This window comes from Betta splendens, chromosome 21 (assembly GCF_900634795.4).
Source record: "Betta splendens chromosome 21, fBetSpl5.4, whole genome shotgun sequence".
Classification (NCBI taxonomy): Eukaryota; Metazoa; Chordata; class Actinopteri; order Anabantiformes; family Osphronemidae; genus Betta; species Betta splendens.
In genome coordinates this window covers 5,710,027-5,724,289 of record NC_040899.1, presented here as the reverse complement: position 1 = coordinate 5,724,289, position 14,263 = coordinate 5,710,027, and the positions used below count along the sequence as shown (strand labels likewise).

General features: G+C 51.3%; 2 protein-coding genes across 3 annotated transcripts; both read right to left on the bottom strand.

Moving 5' to 3' along the window:
• Nucleotides 1-402: 402 nt before the first annotated feature.
• On the bottom strand, nt 403-1,897 carry mid1ip1a (MID1 interacting protein 1a). Its single transcript, XM_029137790.3, has one exon. It carries the CDS (start codon nt 1,643-1,645, stop codon nt 1,154-1,156), a length of 492 nt encoding a protein of 163 aa, XP_028993623.1. The 5' UTR covers nt 1,646-1,897; the 3' UTR covers nt 403-1,153.
• A 5,422-nt stretch (nt 1,898-7,319) lies between these two features.
• On the bottom strand, nt 7,320-14,114 carry tspan7b (tetraspanin 7b). Of its 2 annotated transcripts, none has more exons than XM_055505153.1 (8): nt 13,935-14,114; nt 10,517-10,705; nt 10,091-10,165; nt 9,899-9,994; nt 9,658-9,813; nt 9,429-9,512; nt 9,230-9,346; nt 7,320-9,088 (listed from the first exon to the last, which is right to left on the bottom strand). In XM_055505153.1, exons 1-7 carry the CDS (start codon nt 13,998-14,000, stop codon nt 9,278-9,280), a joined length of 735 nt encoding a protein of 244 aa, XP_055361128.1. In that variant the 5' UTR covers nt 14,001-14,114; the 3' UTR covers nt 7,320-9,088; nt 9,230-9,277. The 2 variants fall into 2 exon arrangements, with proteins under 2 accessions (XP_055361128.1, XP_028991858.1); XM_029136025.3 differs by having other exon boundaries at nt 9,261-9,346; nt 13,935-14,113.
• Nucleotides 14,115-14,263: the final 149 nt, after the last annotated feature.

The following is a 14,263-nucleotide window of genomic DNA, read 5'->3' as shown; positions in this document are numbered from 1 at the left end:
TCATATCAATATTATCTTAACTAGAAAAAATAGGACAGCAACAGTTGTTTTTACACACTGTTTCTGCAGGACGATTATTGTTGCTTGTTGCAGAAACGAAGGCACTCCCAAAAAGAGATGCAAAAATACTATTATTTGTTTGGTCTGCTCATTGTGTATCCTCCCTGTGTTTCCAGACTTCCCTGGTGCTGAGCAAACAATAACATTGTATTTTTTCATAGCTAGAGCAAGAACTTTTTGAATGGAGAACTTTGGTTTTTACTCAGGGGAGAAGATCTGCTATGTGTAAGGGTCTTTCTGTACTGAAACAGGGAGATAAACTCGTTTTAAGTGCCTTCATTTAGCTTCACTTATATGTTGATGTAAATCCAGTCACGTAAAGGTAATACACAACAAATGGAGTGCATTTATATAAAAGTTTATTTTAGAAACATTATAAAATAATGCAGAAGGTGCATACACATTTGGGGGTTCAGACAGATGGACCATCTTAATAGCAACAGTAATAGCAAATAAATGACAATAACAATGCATCTCGTGGAAATCCTCATTATTCTCTATACAGAAGAATTATCAGCTGATTCCAGTTCATTGACCATGTAGGACATAAGGAGATCATAGGCTGCCGTGTTCAGCGTCTGCCTCCCTCCACGCACACACAATGTAAAGACACAGACAGGGCATTAAGAGTGGCACTGGTCACACACGCGCACAAATCATCCGGACTCACTGACATCATCGGCAACGCAGAGCGGAAGCCGAGTCTTGTGTCAGTATCCCCCCATGAGGGGAGGTCCAGGCGACCTGCCCGTGGGTCACACAGCTTGAAATAACATTTGACTCTTAGTGTGAGGTAATAAATTATACGTTAAATAAAGGCTTAATTAAATATGTTTCATCTGTGTGTCACTGAGGGCAGGGCACGTACAACACTACGGAGTGCAAAATGATAGTTGGTGTACGCGGCCGCTTCCTGGAAGTTCAACACATCTACAGCCGATACCACAGCAGACCAACACCGTTGAAGCTGCCTCCGTGCTACCATTCAAGTGTTAGTCTATTCATTTCATCAGTAGCAGCAGCAGCAGCATTAAGGCCTATTGAGAGAGTTCGCGGCAGCCAGTCCAATGAGAAACGTCAGAATAAAGCTGCGCTACTGGCCCCATCCTCCGATGCCAATCTCCTGTTTGTAGCGCTTGGTGAGAGAGTTCGCCTGCAGCGTGAGCTTGGACAGCACCCCCTGCAGCCCGGTCAGGTGGTACTGGAACTGCTTCTGCAGGTCCTCGTCCTCCTCTTCTTCCTCCTCGGACGACGCTGACGACGCGGAGGAGGAGGTGGACGCGGAGGAGAACCGGCGCGCGAGCTTCATGCTGTCCGCGCGCCCCTCGTCCGCCGACGCGCACCGGACGCCCCACTCGATGTCGCTGCGGATGGACTTGAGCAGCTCGTAGTAGCTGTACATGTCCCCGTCGTCCACGTCCGACTTCAGCGAGCCCATCTCCCGGTCCTCGTCCAGCGGGACGTCCCGCAGCATGCTCGGCACCATGATCGTCTGGTCCATGTTGTTGACGGCGCCGATGAAGCGGTTCATGGCGTTCAGGAGGGAGTTCTTCTGGTTTGAACTTTCTGCCAGCTGCATCATCATCTTGGAGAGATTCTGTCTCGGAGAAACGGGCCGAACGCGTCTCGTTTATCCTCCCCTGCGAGGGTCCGGGTTTAATTCTCGGCAGATCGGCTTAGCGGCGAGGCGAGTCCCGTGAATCTGGCGAGCTGCGCTGAAACTGGGCCACCGCTCGTAAGTTGCCCCCTTAATGAGCCCTTGCTTCCGTTTCTGGTCTTTCTAGGGAGCGTTGCTCTCTATATATGCAGCCCAGGTGGTTTCATGTTTTAGAGGCGGTCCCGCAACCTGTTTGTCCAGTTCTTCCACTGCAGCGGTAACTGAACCCAAGCGACCTGAAATAGCACCCAGCAGAAAGGTCTGGTACATATTCTAGTAGGGGAGTGGCCTCACGGTGACAGAACGTGTCCAGCTCCACACAAAACCGAGTTCCTCAATGGACAATGTAGAACTCTCCAACTGGACCTTTGGAGCCTAATTAAAGATGTCCACACACTGCGCGTTGGCGCAACAGCTGCCAGCGCTGAGCAACTTATCCCCGCGCCAAACTTGACTCACCGCGCTGTGAGTCTGTCCTACACTGTGCAAGGAAAGGCTGACATTACATCACCACATCCCACATTCTGTTCCGATGAGCCAGACACATTCAGGGTGAGGCCCGAGATATGAATATTCATTAAAGGAGCCATCGGCCCACTGCTCCGCGCGGCGCCAGCCAATCAGATGGCGACAGGGGCGGGACGAGCGGACGATGGGCCAATGATGGGGGGGCACTGCTAAATCCATACGCGTAGCAAAACGGGGGCTGCACGTGGACCCTGGCTGTGTAGCTTTTTAGGAAACTTTGCTTCGATTCACACATTGACTTGGGAGTAATTATGAACAAGCTAATGTGGGAGACTCTGCATTAACCGCAGTCAAACAAAGTTTAAAGTTAAGTTGGGTCAATTAGCGGATATGTATTAATAGGCTGTTACATAATCAGCATCTTATGCTTATGTTGCAGCCGCTGTGTACAGCTGTGATGCAGTGCAGTGATTCCAAACTTGTACCCATGTACCCACAGGACAAACCTGATGGATGTGAGTTGAGCTACACACATTCATTTGGCCTTTTTCATTATAACCTTTGTTTTTGTGATCCAGCCGCGGATTCACCTGTAGATCCTGCTCATTTTCCTTCAGTACTTTTAGGGGTGTATCGGTGAGAGTGCCATCCAGGTTTTCCATATGGTAATGTTGTTGTTGTAGTCAGTATCTGTGTTTACAGTGTGCCAGGGAAGAGTGATACCCCGTCCGCTGGGACAGCTGTCTGGGAGAGTGAAATAATTGCTGACGCGTTAATGAGCAAACACACACGGTTCTCAGAGAGACGCGTAATTTCTCCTCATGGTATCCTTATTCCAGACTAGTTCCAGGACCCAGAAGCTATTCACATTACACTTCAGCCCAAACTGTTGCACCAGCCGGTTTCCAGCAGTGATGGTAAGTATTGATTTCCATCCTCATCTAAATATAGCTGCTGGTGGTAAACAAGGGGAGTCCTACACAGCTCCCGCATCACAAACAGTCCGGCATTAGCACATGCTGGGGGTGGACGTGGTCAGTCTGACATGTGAGCGTCGGTAAACACTTGAGATCAAGGTGAAACCATACAAACGTGTTTTCCAGTGTGCAGCTGCCTGGTGAATCTCAACATGTATGACGGCTTCAGTGGATGAAGCTTGAAATGGATCCAAACTGTGATGAGGGTTGGGCTTTGTCTGAGAAGGAGGCAGTGCTGAGGGGGGGGGGGGGTGTGAAAGTATGGCCTGACTGATACTCCATGCCCAGAAGAGATCTCCACGGGCACAGATTGTTCCAGATGCCTGCAGATGAATCAGCGTGCAAAACTTGTTGTCTAACGAGACCGAAAGGCACCAAACCTGCTGAGTGAGTTTGTCCGACTGTCTCATCCCACTTCCGGTACAGTATTCCTCGTCCTCTATGATTCACACACCTTCTCTCAGGCAGAATACGGCCCTGTCCCTGTGGTGTATTACGTCCGCTGATTCATTAACCAGCGAGCATTTAACGTTACCTTTGAGCACGGTTACATCTGTAATCACGCTGTCATTTAGCTTTGAGACACGCTGTCAAAATAAAGGCAGTGGGAGTTAAACGTTCAGTAAATGTAAAGAACAATTGGAGTCAAGTCAAAACACTTAATACGTGTGTGCTTCATGTAAGTAAGTCATCCAGGTGAGTTATCCTGAAGCTGAGTCATTAGGTTCTATAGGAGATTCAAGATGACTATGAGCCTTGATGCAGTAAATTATTTGGGATCAGGGGATCTGCAAAATAAGCTACAATGCACTTAAAGGCTAATTACTTATTCTTAATTACATTGTTTATTCAATTTTAGCCATTACTTGCTTAATACAAGTGCTGGAGTAGTACTAAATTACTTTCCATTACTGGCTGAGGCCTGGACCCGGTCCCACTGTACACATCCTCTCAGTTTCAAAATCTGCCACACAAACACAAAACGACTAATCTTATTCCCCAACCGGAGATTAGCTGATCCCAGATCCAGTTAGTGGGGGGGGGCAGGTCAGCAGAGCAAATGTGCACAGCTGCTGAGCAGAGACCAGATAGGTACGGGAGACAGCGCTGTCAATCAAGAGCCACCTTGCCGACTCCCCCGGTTCTCCCCCGAACGGCCCTTCCGCTTGTCAGAGGAACGCGTCGCGCCCGAACGCAACAATGAAGCCCGGATCCGTCCGAAAGGGTTTCTCCATCGCGTGTCATGTCAGAAGCTCAGCATCCACCGATTACGGCGGGTGTCATCATCATCCCACAAGGCTTCAAAGAGCGGGGGGGGGGGGGGGGGGTTGGTGGGCTGCTGCTCTACAACACGCAGCTTGAGCGGGAACTCCAGTCCCTGTCACCATGACGGCACGCTGCTGAACAGTGTGAGGCAGGGGTGTCTGGGTTCAGCGGGGAGGCTGGAGGCGAGGCAGCAACAGCAATTAGAACGACAGCCTCAGCGACAACAACAGGCGGCGGAGTGGGACGGGCCGGCTCGCTTGCTTTATAAGGTAATAAATGAGGCAGCGCCGCTCCGAGAACCGAGAACCTTCTGTGTGTGTGTGTGTGTGTGTGTGTGTGTGTGTGTGTGTGTGTGTGTGTGTGTGTGTGTGTGTGTGTGTGTGTGTGTGTGCGCGAAGGTGAGGAGGAGCTCCCTCCGCACAATGAAAATGAAATTCCTAATAAGATCATATTAAAGCAGTAATTCCTGTCATAGCTTTAATAAGATTTTTAATCTGATTAAAGTGCCATTTGAAAACACGCTCCTTTCACAGTAAGAGCCACTTAATGTTATGATCTGAAGCTGGTAATCTTTGCTGAAGCAAATGATTTCTGAAATAGGCCGCTCTCGCTGAAGCACATCCCCGGGACGAACGGGCCGACGTCTGTCTCCGAGCCTTTAAACAAACAACTCGCCGGTTAATGGATGACCTGAGTACAGTAGACATAAGTCCTGCTCTCTGGCCTTTTACAGGGAATTCGTGAAGGTTGGCAACCTACAATTTAAAGGTGACATACGTGTGATGCGTCCGCTCTGCAAAACTCCCTCTGCTCCATGTAATAACACACGGGGCTCAGTGGAATCAACAAACATCACCTCAGTCATTCAGCGTAATTTGAACTTTATTTCATTGCTTTTATTTTGACGTCAAATCTTCTAAACGTGACTTTTCTGATGTCTTTGGTCTCAGCTCAGCACAGATTTCTGAAGAGACACGATTAGCATACTAGCAGAGCTGAAACTCCACCGAGAGCATTCTTTCACTATAGGCATGAAGCTGGTGTTTAAATACTGTTCATATGTAGAGAAGCACCGGTTGCTTCTTTTCAGAGTATTAAAAACAAGGCGGAACGGAAGGAAGGTCAGTATTGAATTCGGTCCCAACCTTGACACACTTGTTATTTATCAAGGTCACTGGGAGCGTTTTTCTACTCGCTCAGGTTTCTGCAGCAGTAAACTCACCATGTTTAGTCCGTCACAGCTGGAGATTTAACCCCCGGCCTCGGGGAAAATGGGCACATTTTAAATCGTAACCCAAGATAACTTGTGTCTCTAAATGGCCCCACAGCATAAAATGTGATTCAGGGCCCCGAACACAAAGGACACTCACACAAAGCACAGGTGAGCTGATTTCGCGGCAGAATCATACTGAGGCTGCTGTCATCAGAATGTGCCCTTTTTAATTATAAGAAACCACATAAGTTTATTTATTTCCCCAAACAATTTGCCAATATCCCTTATTTTGAAGTTAATTAACAGGGGTCCCCTTTAAACTGCTGATTAATCACTCAGGAAAAGGATGATGAACATCTACTTGGATAAATAATCAAGCAATGACATGGATGAGTAGCCGCAATCTACAGGTTGTTTAACGGTCTGGACGAGATCCTAAACGCGAACATTCTCATCGCTTTGTGTCCTAATAAACCAGGCGTGTGTGCGCGAGCAGCCTTTCTCATAATCTGACTAGCTGCGCCTGAACGTGTCCGCGCGCTCCGCACGGCGCGTTTGTGTGTCTGTGTGAGTAATAGCGCTTCCCCGGTGGATGACTCCCTCCAGCCTATAACCCATTAAGTGTATTCGGGAGGCGGGGGGGGGGGGGGGGGGGGGGGGGGGGCAGGGCGCGGAAGCCAGCGGCACGCACGCTCCATTAGCGGGCCCACTGCCGCGCCGCTCTGCCGGTAATTTGCGTAACGAGATTGGAGCGAGCCCGGTTAGCGCGGTCTCCCCGAGTAACAGCCTCCCTTCCACGTGTTCGCGCCGATTTTCCGCCCTTGTTTCCGATGCAGTTCACGGCGGCAGCGCAGGAGGAGAGACAGGCGGAGAAAAACGGAGAATTTATGTGCGGCGCTCGCCCCCCCCCCCCCCCTCCCCGTTCCCCCGCGAGCGCCCGTCTCGCCCCCCGCCCCCCTCCTCTCCCCTCCCCGCCCCCCCACAGTTCCGTTTTCCGCTGATACCGAAGCGCCATCATGCGGACGGGGACGGCATCCGGTGCGCGTGGACCGGAGGCTGGCGGCGGACGGACGCGCTCCATCCCCCGTGGAATGCGAGCGAGCGCGTGGGAAATGGCGCGCGGATGCGGGTCGCGCATTGCCGCAGGCATGTTGTCAATATTAGTGGCAATAATAATAATACGAGATTAACAGTGTTTGATGAGCGGCGCTATAAGCGTGGCTCCGTGCGCCAAAACGGTCGCATTCACAGCGTACCTGTGATATTAGAGCGAACACGCGCCTTCCTGCCGGAAGCTGCAGCGCAGGTGTTGCGCGGAGCGGCGTTACCGTGTGTCCTAAAATAGCACACGGAGACTTCTCGGAAGTTGCTTTAAATGTGTGAAAGACGCTGAGCTCACAGTCGCATTGAAACGTGAATAAACAGCACCTGCGCCGAGGAACGGTCGTGCCCGTGGCCCTGGACTCATGCACCGTATCCAGACTATTAGTGTAGGAACAGCCCAAATAATAAATGACCCATTATGGCTCAAATTAGTTAATGTGGATACGTGATTTTACATTAAAGTGTCTTGTGTTACCTTTAATTTGTTAATTAACTTGAATCTCTTGAGCAGTGAACACATCACACTCAAACACTTTTCAAATCACAGCATGAACAAACAAACGCTAGACACAGGTGTTATTCATATATTTATTGATAATAAGACCACTGATGGTGACTTAGTCAATAGTAGACAGCATGGTGCAATTCATTTTGAGTGTCTAGTGACCCCAAGTGTAAGCTGGATGGTATTACAATTTAGTATTTACATGAAGGAAGGGAAGGAGAAATAAGTTTCAGGTGCTGGAAAACATACATTCACTAAATAAATGCACAGCTTTAAAAGCAATAAGGTTTTTAAAAGCCACAACAAAACACTGACCAAAAGTTAATACGACAGGGTGAACACACACACGCACGCACACACACACACACACACACACACACACACCTTGTCATACAAAGAAAATTCACATTCCAGTGGAAAGTCAGATGAAAAAAAACAAAAACAAAATCACACACGTTTCTATCACTTGGTGAGCCTGTAAACGCAACGTCAGCCAAACCATAATAAATACACAGCTACTTGCACGTTACTCTCAACAAAACGTTGGCCACGATTATTTTTCCAGTGCGATTTTTCTACAAACGATCGAACAAATACCGATTAACAGCACAACGTGCGGAATCAAAAACGCTGACACAACACTTAGAGTAATTAGCGTAAGAGAATGAGAAACGTTACATCATATAAATTACATTTCCAGGGCATATCTACAGATGAGGGTGAGGTGATGATGGAGGCGTTAAAGCACCACACAGGTTACTGGAAACACTAAATAAACACAGGTGGGTGAGAAACAGACCGCTTTACTTCCCATCGGAAAACAAAGCATTAACAAAATAATAATTAATTGAGATCCTTCAATTCGGCTAAGTCGTTATTATGCTTCAAATCACATCAATGAGCATCCGAACTGTGGTCCTGTTCCACACAACTTCAAAGTAAACGGTTGTCAGGGCTCAAGCGTTCGCCTGCATCCTCGTTTGGCTCCTCACAGAGCTTCTCCCCACGCTGCGCTTTTCATCTGACAACTGAGCCCCCCCCCCCCACACACACACACACGTGCACGGCTGTGTGGAACAGGTAGCAGCTCCTCTGGCTGCCGCCGTTCGGACGACTCCCCCCTTTGGCTCCGGAGCCTAAAGAACGCCTGAATATTAAACATGATGCAGTAGCGATTGTTTACTACACAACTAGGTCACCCGCTTTAGTTTTGAGACGATTGTGATTACGTTTTTAATCTAGATTAAAGCTTTAAATGATACTGAATTCACTATTTTAAGTGAAACTAATTTAATTAAATATTTAGATGAAAAATACTATGAATCTAAAAATAATCTCCATTTTCCTCATTTTCATATAAACATAAACTACCACACTCAGTAGACGTAACCAGTTCACGACCATAGGAATATACAGAGGTGAGGAGGAGCTAATTCAAACTAAGCCTGTCTATTGCAGTGTTCCTTCTACGCTGTAGTGATGTGACTGTACAAGGATGAGCACTGGCGCATGCTGCAACCGGCCGCGAGGCCCAGCTGCACCCGAGCGCCTCCGGGACCGGCGCCGCCGTCGGCTGGGACCGCGGGCCCGGCCCCGGATGACGCGCTAATGAGCTAACGTCTACATCAAGCAGCAGCGCGACGCGTGGCATGGGAAGCTGGGATGCAGCGGCGATGAGTGGAGGAATGGTGCTTTACAGTTAGATACATGGATATTACACTGAGATCAGAGGCAGAGAGACGGAGGGAGGTCAAATCCGATTCGGACACGTGATAAGGTTTCGGGAATTTGCTCTTGTCATGTGTTAAAAGGCTTGTTGCTTCTTCTTCTTCATCTCCCTAAGAAGAGAGAAACAAAATTAAATCTGCAATGAGAGCCGGATTACGTATCCACCAACGGGCCCAGACCCACATTAGGATTCATTCAAGGACCATTATTTGGGGTTCTGATGGAAACCTCTCTCTCCACAGTTTGCTCACCAGTAACAGACTCATCACACGCTGGGCTCACCTGCCACGTCCCATCAGCTAGACCATCTCATACTGGTTGGCTGTGATGATCCTGGACAGACAGCAGGCCAGCAGCATGCCGATCAGCTGGAAGACAGCGAGGGGACTTTCACGTCGGCGCACAAACGAACACAAACATCACTTCAGTCTCGCTGCCGCCGGCGCTTACTTGTGAGAAGGCGATGCCAAATGTCACTCCCGCAATAATGGCCATGTTGGTTTCCATGAAGGAAGTGACCAGTTCGTAGCAGCCCTGAAACACAGGGGGCAGGTGAGTCGCCGGGGGCAACAGCGACAGGTTAAAAGTGCAGGTTAGGGGATTATCTGATTAGTGAACGGAGGGAGAGGCTTTTAACACCCGTGGGAGCGCTGCATTCATGCACCAGGGCGGACCTGACCTGGTGGTAGACTTTGGAGGGGGCGATGGTCGCGTTGCGCAGGTCGTCTTCGTTGCAGTCGGAGGCGTTGAAGCAGCAGCTGGCGGGAATGCCCTTGGTGGGGTAGTACACGCTGGAGAACCAGCTGGTGTAGTTGTAGACGCCGCAGCAGCGCAACTGGGGAGCACACACAGCGGGTCAGTCCGGCCCGGCCCGGCCCGGCCCGGCCCGGCCCGGCCCGGCCCGCCCGCGCGGGACTCACCCTGTGCTGCAGGTTGTCCACGGCGCGGCTGGCCTCGTCCACGGCGTCGTACTTCTGCACCGCCTCCGTGTACGTCCGGTGGAAGGTTCCCTTGATCTGCAGCAAACACACGCGCACACGGCTTCAGTTTCGGGGCTCTGAGGCGGGGATGCGCAAGTGAGGGCGGGTGACGCGGCGGAACGGGACGCTGACCTCGTGGCGAAACACGAATCCGGAGATTCCCGCCACCAGCTCAGCGAGGAAGACGAGCGAGAGAAACATGGCGTACTGCGGAGAGAGAGAGAGAGAGAGAGAGAGAGAAAGAGAGAGAGACAGAGAGAGAGAGAGAGAGAAAAAGAGAGAGAGAGAGACAGAGAGAGAGAGCGACAGAGAGAGAGAGAGAGAGAGAGAGAGACAGAGAGAGAGAGAGAGAGAGAGAGAGAGAGAGAGAGAGAGAGAGAGAGCATCAAACACTTGAGCACCATTAACGGAACAAAGTGCCCTGAAGCGTCTACAGGATTTCTGATCCCTCTCCACAGGGTAGAGGTCAGCCATTAATCCCTTTGTCATGTGACCTGAAGCTAATTAATCAGCGTCTCCCCCTCCTCCCTCCCTCCCTCCCCCGGCGCGGCCTCTCACCAGCTTCAGCATCCACGGGCTTCCTCTGCAGGTGGCGAAGCATCCGAACAGGCCGAAGACGATGATGACGGTGCCGGTGCCGATGAGGACGTACGGCGCGTTGGTGGAGTTGTCGGCGATCAGGGAGATGTACGGGCCCAGCATCAGCTTCCCCCATACTCCCACCGCCAGCAGGATGGCTCCTGTTATCTGGGGGGAGGGGGGGGGGGGGGGGAATGAAAGCAGGGCCTGATCGCTGCACTTGTGCCACGTTTACGGCGGGAAGAAGAAAGGCGAAACAATTAGCGTCAGAGAAGACACAAACAGACGCGGGGCCCAGAAGAGCAATCACCTGCTCGATGAGCGCGGGCGCGCGCGCGCACTCACGCGCACCGACGGAGGGGGAAGAAAGCGAGGGGACGAATCAAAGGAGCGCTTTGATCCGAGGCGCGATGCTTCCTCCTGTTGCGCCTCTCTTAGCATTTCAAATGAAGGCCGCGGATGAAAGGGCGCGTTGTTCGCGCCATCTTGCCGCCAGACCGGAAGCGCCGTCCGCGCAGCCTGAGACCTGTGAGACCTCCGACGGCGCTGAGAGCGGGGCGCCGCGTCCTCAGCGGCCGCCGCCGCGGCTGCGCGCGGCCGTGGGCGGATGCTCTTTAGGTAAAAGCTCCCTCGCAGCACTTAGTGGACGCGCAGGATGGTGCAACGTGGAAGCGAGGCTCGTGCAAAGGTGACGACAACACAGACACGCAAAAGCAGCGTTCCTTGTGTGGGAGCGTAGGATGCATTAAGACAAGTCATCGTCCACGGAGGCAGAACTAAATAATAATAAATGATCAACGGCCGCTCAGTACTTTCCTCCTGAAAAGCTAGAATGAAGAAGCCCGTGATGATAAGTGACACAAAGACGCTGGAAGCGGCGGCTCCGGAGCGGATCTGCGTCCATCACTCACTGAGTCATTACAGGTGGAGCCGCGGACGTCCTTCCGCTGAAGTGGAGGACGACGGGCCGGTGATTAGGTTTCACCGTAATCGCACCCCCCGTTTCTATTAAGAGCGACTCCCGCCGTTCCAGGGAGCCGTTCTCCGTCCGATGACGACGTGCTCACTGTTTATGGCCGACGTAATCAGCGACAAAATGTCTCTCCCCGTAAGAGGCGCCGCATACAAATAAAATATCATCTTGTCAGCGCTGAAGTGTTCATTTTAGAGCCAACGGGGAAATCAAGAGCAAGGAGCTGGGGCGAGTCATTTAGACCGCGAGCCTGCCGCTGAATTCCAAGCAGCTTCAGACGCCCCCCCCCCCCCCCCTCCTGCCTCCCTCCCTCCCCCTCGGAGCCGAGCAGCGGCCCCCCTCCGCCTCGTCCCGCACGTTTTGTTTGAAATTCAATGCCTGGGCCGGCCGCCCTGGTTACAGCAGCGGCTTTAAAACGGGTCACCCCCCTCCTCCCCCCCCCCCCCCCCCTTCTCCCCCCTCCTCCTCCCCCGCGGCCTAATAAAGAAACAGAAGGTGCGGAGACGAAACATGCTGGCGAGGACGCCGCGCGGCCTCGACCACCTGCTCCTGCGTGTGAACGCTCGGAGACGCACGCGCTCGACGGGCCGCTGACGGTGAACTCCGCGGGGCGTGAAGGGAGCCGCTGAACCGCGCCGGACGCCTGAAACCCGACGCCGTGGATGCACGAGGGGCCCAGAGGATCATCCAATCCGGACTAAATATAACGGTTCATGTTCGCGTCTGCACGGCCGGGTTCTGGCTGCACGCGCTGCTTTCACTTCTTCTGTTTCCATCATGGCTTTCTTGTGCAAAGTCGGGGGTTAAAGTTGGCCACGTTCACGGCCAAAACTGCACAGAAGCAATTTTCACTTCCCACAACTGAGTGTGAATGTGGGGAAAGCAGTGGCAGCACTTTTCAGGTTCCTAAATAAGCTGTGACCAGATTCCTATTGGACAACACAACATAAGGCACAGGTTCCTGCGAACCACAGTGATGTGGAGCAGCAGCGCGATGACTGGAGGTTATTGTGCGTCGCTGCTTCCACACATGCTGGATCTCACTGAGGACTCAGCTGGTAAACGAAAGGCAGCGGAGGCCACAGCAAACCTGCTGGAATAACATTCAAACCAATAAAAGCTATTTCACCCCTCACTTATCAAGTTAGCCTCGATGTAATTCATCCCCAAACTGGAAGCGGCCTCATAAAATCGATTCGGTTCGAGTGGCTGCGACGATTCTGAGCGATCTGCTGCTTAAAATCCAAAGGGTTTAATTACGCTGAAATATGACGACGGGCTTCGTTGCGTGAAAACAGCTTTTTATGGATTCATGTCAGACCAAAAGCTTGGCACCTTCAATGCTTGGCAAACATCCTCCAGAGGCACCGGTTCAACCCGCTGCTAAGATTTGTGTGCTGGTTTGCATGTTGTGGGTCTGTTGTGTGTCTAATGTCTAATAATAGAGGTGAACACAGTAAAGAGCGGCAGCTACTGTAGCTGTAGATGTTGTTGTTTCATTTGGACCAATTAGAGAACAACAAAACCTGCTCTGGATCCAACTTCGCCAGTGTGAGACTAACTTCTTTACGGCACATGATGTTAAAAGCACAACTAAATCAGAAAAATAATCTTTAGCAGCTTAATCTGATGAGCTTCAGCTTCATCCATGCGAGGGGTTAAAACCTTTCTTGTCTTTAATTTTTGGATTGTTAGTTAGTCTAAAAAAGTGGAGGATTCAGTTTTATTTTGTTGTTTTTTGGCTACTTTAAAAATGAGTATTTATTACTCTGGTGTATTATTACTGTAAAAGCAGCAACACCCTCAATACTCCATTACATGTAAGGGAGTATTTTAAACAAGATGCAAATAAAGTACCACATTGTATACATATTTTAAACGTGTCTGTCAGATAAACGTAGTCAAGTGCCAAACGTGCTTTTCAGGGCGTGATGAGGTAGAAAAGACGCATATATAAATCCTGACTCAAGGCAGTTTACATCACACCAGTAACTCTGGCCCAGTCCACAGACACATGTGGCCCCCGAGGATCCGTACGACGTCGCTGTAACGTAAATGTGGCCGGAGAACGGGCCCGTCGCGCGGAGCAGGCCGCTAACGCCGCTCTCATCACGGAGTTAAAGCGGGGACGCGGACACCATCCTCCGCCCGCGGCGCCGTGTGCGCTGCCGCCCAGCAGCCTCAACATGCGCAGCCTTAGCGCAGCGCACACGACGGCGGGCGATCCGATTCACAGGAAAAACGCCCAAAGCGCCGCTGTGGCGATGGCTTCAGCCCCCAACAAAACAACGGCACCGTCGATGATGCTGCCTCCGTCCGCCCCTTTATCGCGCACGACAAAAACACGCACACCACGGAGGATTAGGATGGACGGCGATCCCATCGTGCAGGCGCTCAGCAGACACCGCAAACGAGGCCGCTTACCCAGAAGACGAAGGAGTAGACGATGAGCAGGGTTTTGAGGCAGGTGATGACCGGTTTGGTCTCCATCTCTGGCGCGTACGAGGGGCTCGCTGTGATAACGACGGCGGCGGAAACGCGTCTGCGAGCTGCTGCCGCGGTGCAGCCGTGCGCGGATGCAGGCGCCGCGTCACAGGAGCGACGCACCAGCAGCGGACGGACGCATCCCCGGCGCCGCGATACTTACTGTTACACGACATTTGTAGCCGTAATGACTAGAAATTATTATTGATAGCACTCATTATTTTTGGAAATTATTAAGTACATTTCACTACAGTCAAATGTTTTTTACA

What these genes read in the sequence shown, in the direction of transcription:
- mid1ip1a (XM_029137790.3), bottom strand. Translation starts at nt 1,645, where the DNA reads ATGATGATGCAGCTGGCAGAAAGTTCAAACCAGAAGAACTCCCTCCTG.
- tspan7b (XM_055505153.1), bottom strand. Translation starts at nt 14,000, where the DNA reads ATGGAGACCAAACCGGTCATCACCTGCCTCAAAACCCTGCTCATCGTC. An exon ending in TCTACTCCTTCGTCTTCTGG is followed by an intron (nt 10,706 to 13,934) that starts GTAAGCGGCCTC and finishes CCCTCCCCCCAG; the next exon opens with ATAACAGGAGCCATCCTGCT. An exon ending in GATTCGTGTTTCGCCACGAG is followed by an intron (nt 9,995 to 10,090) that starts GTCAGCGTCCCG and finishes TGTTTGCTGCAG; the next exon opens with ATCAAGGGAACCTTCCACCG.